General features: G+C 42.7%; 1 protein-coding gene across 1 annotated transcript in view; it reads right to left on the reverse strand.

Moving 5' to 3' along the window:
- The window catches only part of LOC311146830 (bromodomain-containing protein 1-like), a 29,019-nt gene extending 22,203 nt beyond the window's left edge, over positions 1-6,816 (reverse strand). Inside the window, exons 1-3 of the mRNA XM_084183426.1 lie at positions 6,503-6,816; positions 2,467-3,041; positions 422-1,245 (exon numbers count right to left, since the gene is read on the reverse strand). Coding sequence (XP_084039552.1) covers positions 422-1,245; positions 2,467-3,024 — 1,382 coding nt within the window. The 5' untranslated portion in view covers positions 3,025-3,041; positions 6,503-6,816. The remainder of the gene's footprint in view (positions 1-421; positions 1,246-2,466; positions 3,042-6,502) is intronic.
- Positions 6,817-7,338: the final 522 nt, after the last annotated feature.

A 7,338-nucleotide genomic window follows, 5' to 3' on the forward strand; every position in this document is an offset into this window, starting at 1 on the left:
TCTGATTCTCTGTTTTTGCATATTTTTTACACTGAATGTTATCAGATCTTCAACCAAAATCTAATATTAATATCAACAGCTACAGGAAGTGTTTGGTTGCAGTCATTGCAGCTAAAGGTGGCACAACCAGTTATTGTGTGTAAGAGGGCAACTATTTTTTCACACAGGGGCATTGGGTGTTGCATAATTTTGTTATTTAAATTAAATAATTATGAACATTTTGTATTATTTGTTACATCTAATATTAGGTTTTGGTTGAAAATCTAATAGCATTCAGTGTCAAAAATATGAAAATAGAGAAAATCAGAAAGGGAGCTAATACTTTCACGGCACTGTATGTTGTGTATTGTACATTTACTGATACGTCTGGGCATCTGCAAATTATGAAAATTACGCTTAGATGAATGGTGAGTGAATCTACCTTTGGGGAGGAAAGCTAGGCACAGACACGGGTGGGACCTCTTCCTCTGGCTCTACCTTCTTCCTCTTCCTCTTCCTGCCTTTCGCCAGTGCATTGGCGCCCCTAGTGTTCTCCCCTTTCAGAGGGGAACACAATCCATTTTGGGGTTTGGCGTCCTCGTAGATGGTGAGGGGTCTCTTGACCGAGCTGTTTGGGGTGTGAGCCCCGCAGTAAGCCGTCTTCTTCACCGAAAACGTTGGTTCGCCAGTCTCCGTTACCTCCTTGATGGGTTCCATCTTCATAAAGAGTCCGGCTTTCTGAGCACAGCTGACGTGGAAGGCGGTGTAGCAGTTAGCCTTGTGACACTGGATACAGGCCCCCACCCCCTTCTCCTTACAGAGGTAGCAGGTGAGCTTCCAGCGGGCGGACGGAATGTTGCCGACTCCGTCGATGGGCTCGATGAAGACCGTGTTGGAAAACCCTACCTCCGGCACCCACAAGGCGCACACCACGTGACCCCAGCGGTCATCGTCAGTCTTTTTCACTGCTCCGCCTTTGTTAGGACACAGTATGCAGCCTGCGGGCTGGGTGGGCGACTGGAGGCAGTGCCGGCACAGCCACTGTCCCTCTGGGATGTAAGGGACGCCGTAACACTCTTGGTGCACGGCCAGGTTGCACATGTCACAGAAGAGGATGACGTTGCTGTCCTGGCCGTCTCCGTCCATGCAAATGCAGCAGACTGCGTCCTCGTCTATGGTCAGCTTGTCCTGGCCCTGGCTCTCCATCTCCATCTGGGTCTCCTTCTCAAAGCGGTCCACCAGGAACTCAAACACGTTGTAGGACACCTGGTGGTGGGAGGGAGAACAGTAAACAGTTGCACATTTATTGTAGTATTAATTATACTTTGTTGACTATTGTTGTGTTGTATTGTTTTCTTAGCCTGTGATCCATTTGTTTTTGTTTCTTTGGGGGAGGGGGGAGCTAGCCTGAGTGTCAGTCTGTTTCTGCTCTCTTGTCTAGTTGGCAAAAGAGTAGAAACAGACTGAAATCAAATCCAAGTTTATTAGTCGTGTACACAGTTTAACAGATGTTATAGCGGCTGCAGCGAAAAGCTTATGTTACTAGCTCCTAACAATGCAGTATAATGGCAAAGTTCACAAATAATAAAAAAAGTATAAATACATAATAAAAAACAACTAGAAATGCCAGAATTAATCCAATTAACAACCCAAATACCACTGTAACAGTTATCCAAATGCAATCTATGCGTATTTACACCTGATTAAATTTACACAAGATATCATTCTTAGTATATGTACAGCAGTAGCTATACGATGAGTGTACAAAACATTAGGAACACCTTTCTAATATTGAGTTGCACCCCCCTTTGCCATCAGAACAGCCTCAATTCATTGGGGCATGGACTCTACAAGGTGTCGAAAGCGTTCCACAGGGATGTTTCCAACAGTTGTGTCAATTTGGCTGGATGTCCTTCGGGTGGTGGACCATTCTTGATACACACAGGAATTTGTTGATTGTGAAAAACCCAGCAGCATTGCAATTCTTGTCACACTCAAACCGGTGTGCCTGGCACCTACTACAATACCCTGTTCAAAGGCACTTAAATATTCTGTCTTCCCCATTCACCCTCTGAATGGCACACATACACAATCCATGTCTCAATTGTCTCAAGGCTTAAAAAGCCTACTTTAACAGGTCACCTCCCCTTCATCTACACTGATTTGAAATGGATTTAACAGGTGACATTAATAAGGGATCATAGCTTTCACCTGGATTCACCTGGTCAGTCTATGTCCTGGAAAGAGCAGGTGTTCCTAATGTTTTGTTCACGGAGTGTCTCAGAGTGAGCTATGTCAAGAATCCAGTATATAAATAAATATGTGGTGTATAAAGAGTGTAACTAAAATGCAATGTACAGTAGTAGAAATCTTAGAATATGTATTTAAATACACAGTAAAAAAAAACATGGCAAAAAGGATTGACTGGCACCCAGGCTACGGGGGAGCAGCCTCACCATGAAGTTTTGTAATTCTGAAAAGGCCTACCTGACTGACGCCTTCACTTCTCCTCTTATCGTTAACTACTTCCAGCCAAGCGTAGTCCTCCTCATCCATATCATACTCCACCTCCTCATCCAGCTCCTCCGACGTCTTCTCCACATACTTATAATACACTGGGGGCCTCCCGGGGACAGCTGGAAGGTTATACTCCACAGTCCGGATCTTGGCCTCTGGAAGTGTCTGTGCTGGTGCTGCCTGTGCTGCTGTAGATCCATGTGTTGTGTGGTTCTGTGCGACCGCAGCTGCACTCCTCTTCTCCTGGCTGTTTTTTAACCGGACGGAGCGCATCGGCGTCTGCTGAGGCTTCTCCATGTTCTCCTTATTGCTGGTGCACTCCATCATCTCCTGGGCCGTAGGGTCATCATCCGCGATCACGTCCAGCTTGTCGTAGATGCTGATCCGGTGCACCCGGCCGTCAATCTCCATGTCCACCATGCGCTGGGCCTGGGCGTAGGTCAGAGTCTGTTTGTTGGGGGACGGACGGATGGGGGAGGGCGGCCGCTGGGGCACGGGGACCCTGTGGTGCCGAGCCTTCTTCCTCATCCTCGACACCTGAACAGCTGCAAGGAGAAGCAAAGCAGGTACATAGATGAGTCTATATCACAACACGAGAAAGTAAACAAGCATGGGGAAGACAGAAGCAGACAGATTACCATCACAATACAATGTCATTAAGTTAAAAAACTGTGTAAACAAATAGTATTTTTGACAGGTTTTACCTCCTACGGGTGTGGTAACGGAGACAAACACGAGGACAATGTAAACAAGCATCAACTGGTGAAGGTATTTGAAAAGATAGCTGGAAGTTGGCCTATCTGTTGATCGACAATGTGTGATATCAGTTTGAGGATTTCCATTTCCATAGCATTGTTGAATTTTCATTTGTTTACATTAGAAACTATAATGTATAATCATGAGTGGAAATGGGGACTGGGAGAGTGGAGCATCTGCTAAGACATATTAATAAAAAAGTGTGTCACTAAAAAGCATGAGGGACAAGGGGATATTAGTGATATTAGAGGGAAAGGCATGGCTTGTGTTAAAAAAAGATACTCAGGTTTCCCATGACAGCAAAAGTATTCGATAACTGCTAAAGCTGCTAACAAGATAAGAGTTTAATTAAAAGTTTGAACAAGAAATATCTCTGCATGGGTATGTATGAAAAATGTGTTCCGCTTTAGAGTGGTTGGTTGGATATTATATATATATATATATATATATATATATATACATATACACATACACACACACACACATAGTGCCAGTCAAAAGTTTGGACACCTACTCATTCAAGGGTTTTTCTTTATTTTTACTATTTTCTACATTGTAGAATAATAGGGAATACATCAAAACTATGAAATAACACATATGGAATCATGTAGTAACCCAAAAAGTGTTAAACAAATCAAATACATTTTTTATTTGAGATTCTTCAAAGTAGCCACCCTTTGCCTTGATGACAGCTTTGCACACTCTTGGCATTCTCTCAACCAGCTTCATGAGGAAGTCACCTGGAATGCATTTCAATTAACAGGTGTGCCTTCTTAAAAGTTTATTTGTGGAATTTCTATCCTTCTTAATGTGTTTGAGCCAATCAGATGTGTTGTGAAAAGGTAGGGGGGTATACAGAAGATAGCCCTATTTGATAAAAGACCAAGTCCATATTAGGGCAAGAACAGCTCAAATAAGCAAAGAGACACGACAGTCCATCATTACTTTAAGACATGAGTCAGTCAATGCGGAACATTTCAAGAACTTTGAAAGTGTCTTCAAGTGCAGTCGCAAAAACGATCAAGCGCTATGATGAAACTGGCTCTCATGAGGACCGCCACAGGAATGGAAGACCCAGAGTTACCTCTGCTGCAGAGGATAAGTTCATTAGAGTTACCAGCCTCAGAAATTGCAGCCCAAATAAATGCTTCACAGAGTTCAAGTAACAGACAGATCAACATCAACTGTTCAGAGGAAACTGCGTGAATCAGGCCTTCATGGTCAAATTGCTGCAAATAAACCACTACTAAAGGACACCAATAAGAAGAAGAGACTTGCTTGGGCCAAGAAACACGAGCAACGGACATTAGACCGGTGGAAATCTGTCCTTTTGTCTGAGGAGTCCAAATTTGAGATTTTTGGTTCCAACCGCCGTGTCTTTCTGAGACGCAGAGTAGGTGAACGGATGATCTCCACATGTGTGATTCTCACCGTGAAGCATGGAGGAGGAGGTATGATGGTGTGGAGGTGCTTTGCTGGTGACACTGTCAGTGATTTATTTAGAATTCAAGGCACACTTAACCAGCATGGCTACCACAGCATTCTGCAGCGATACGCCATCACATTTGGTTTGCGCTTAGTGGGACTATAATTTGTTTTTCAACAGGACAATGACCCAACACACCTCCAGGCTGTGTAAGGGCCATTTGACCAAGAAGGAGAGTGATGGAGTGCTGCATCAGATGACCTGGCCTCCACAATCACCCGACCTCAACCCAATTGAGATGGTTTGGGATGAGTTGGACCGCAGAGTGAAGGAAAAGCAGTGCTCAGCAAGTCTCTTTCAAGACTGTTGGAAAAGCATTCCAGGTGAACCTGGTTGAGAGAATGCCAAGAGTGAAGAATCTCAAATAAAAATTATATTTTGATTTGTTTAACACTTTTTTGGTTACTACATGATTCAGCAACCATCAGTCCTGTGTTCCAATGGCACGTTGTGTTTGCTAATCCAAGTTTATCATTTTAAAAGGCCAACTGATCATTAGAAAACCCCTTTGCAATTATGTTAGCACAGCTGAAAACTGTTGTGCTTATTAAATAAGCAACAAAACTGGCCTTCTTGAGACTAGTTGGGTATCTGGTTCATCAGCAATTGTTGGTTCGATTTCTCAGAACAAGAATAGACTGACGAGTTTCAGAAGAAAGTTATTTGTTTCTGGCCATTTTGAGCCTGTAATCGAACCCACAATTGCTGATGCTCCAGATACTCAACTAGTCTCAAGAAGGACAGTTTTATTGCTTCTTTAAATCCACACAAAGTTTTCAGCTGTGCTAACATAATTGCAAAATGGTTTTCTAATGATCAATTAGCCTTTTAAAATGATAGACTTGGATTAGCAAACACAACGTGCCATTGGAACACAGGACTGATAGTTGCTGATAATGGGCCTCTGTTCGCCTATGTAGATATTCCATTACAAATCAGCCGTTTCCAGCTACAATAGACATTTACAACATTAACAATGTCTATACTGTATTTCTGATCAATTTGATGTTATTTTAATGGACAAAAAAATTGCTTTTCTTTTGAAAACAAGGACATTTCTAAGTGACCCCAAACTTTTGAACGGTAGTGTGTTTATATATATAAATACTGTCTGGTTATTCTTATGGATCATTCAAGATTTGAGCTCCAATATCCCGCATTAAATAACACAGGGCCTAAACATTACAACACAAGACAGACACAGGAAATGTTTTGGGTTGTTAGAGACAATCGAAATGTCTAATCAATAACGTTTGCTATGCCAGTGAGGACAAATTGTTCACACGGTCTGCGTAAAACAAGGGGAATGTTTACTTTAGCCTTTTAAAATTGTGTTAACTTTGTTGCGCCTAGGAGTGGCAGCCAACTGAGCCAAGCCCCCCACTCACCAAACTATAAACTGCACCATGATAAATTGCACCATTTCATTTAACATTTGGTCCGTTCCGCGGACGTCATGGTTCTTTCTAGTAAACTAGCAGCTGGCTGAAGAAAGAGAACAGCGATACCAACGAATAGCTCAAACAGAGAAAGCCAGTGTGGGCTAGTAGCTAACAATAACATTACTGTAGTTACTAATGCTAGTTACAGTTAGCTAACAACCTAACGCTAGCAAATGGCGTCAAACAAAACAAGGCAACCGAGCCCTTTAAACATGTATTGTGCTTCCTACAACACACGCAGAATTAATCAGTTACTGACCGACTATGCTCTTCATAATCCATGATCAAATACATCGGAAAAATAAACAAAAAAACCACATACCCCAGAACTAGAAACAGCTTTGCTGGTTGAAGATATAAGCTAGTCAACAGCCTTTGAAAGCAATGGCGATGTGGCCTGCTCAATGGCTGTAATTTCGTACAAAATGTTCTCATCCAACAGGAAATGATTAGGCTTTTTCAGTAATAAAGGAGAAGAATGCATTTGGGAGCACTCTGCGTCTTGATAAATACTAGATTGGATTCTATCCTGAGCATAAAAGTATTTGCTCACGGATCTGAATTTGCTTCCTCCCTATAGCCTAGAACCGTTTCGAGGCTGCAACTGCGAGCTCGAGCGCTTCCCCCCACAACAATGCAGTGCACGAGCGTTGTCCCACCCGCTACGCACAACGCAACTATTAACGCTAAAGGTCATGTCGTGGCATGGGTCCACAAATTATACACACAAATAGAACAATGAGCCAGATATTTCACAAATGTATGAATGTGACGCATTCGGTTGGCGTTTAAAAAGATGGAGCGATATGGATTTTGGCCGACATTCTGCAAATTTGCTCATCGATGAAACATTTCATCTCCATACAGTTTTCCGTTTCCAAGAATCTGTAACAAACAGAGTGGACTGCGTTTTGTAGACTTTAGCCTTTGCCAAAGTTTTAAAAAATGGTGTTGTTTAGGAGTGCAAGGGCGAATTTAGTTATTGCACACGCGCATTTCACAGAATAGGCGTTCCCTAACTGAAATATGCAAATAAATGCTAGAACGAGCCAATAAGATTCCACTAGCTCGTGCTTGGCTCTGCCCAACTCCTTGCTTGTTCTGCCCAGCTCCCATTGGCAACGACAGGCTCTGGTCTATCTTGGGTTAGTTATACAA

The sequence above is a fragment of the Coregonus lavaretus genome, assembly GCF_964263955.1.
Source record: "Coregonus lavaretus genome assembly, chromosome: 19".
Taxonomy (NCBI): domain Eukaryota; kingdom Metazoa; phylum Chordata; class Actinopteri; order Salmoniformes; family Salmonidae; genus Coregonus; species Coregonus lavaretus.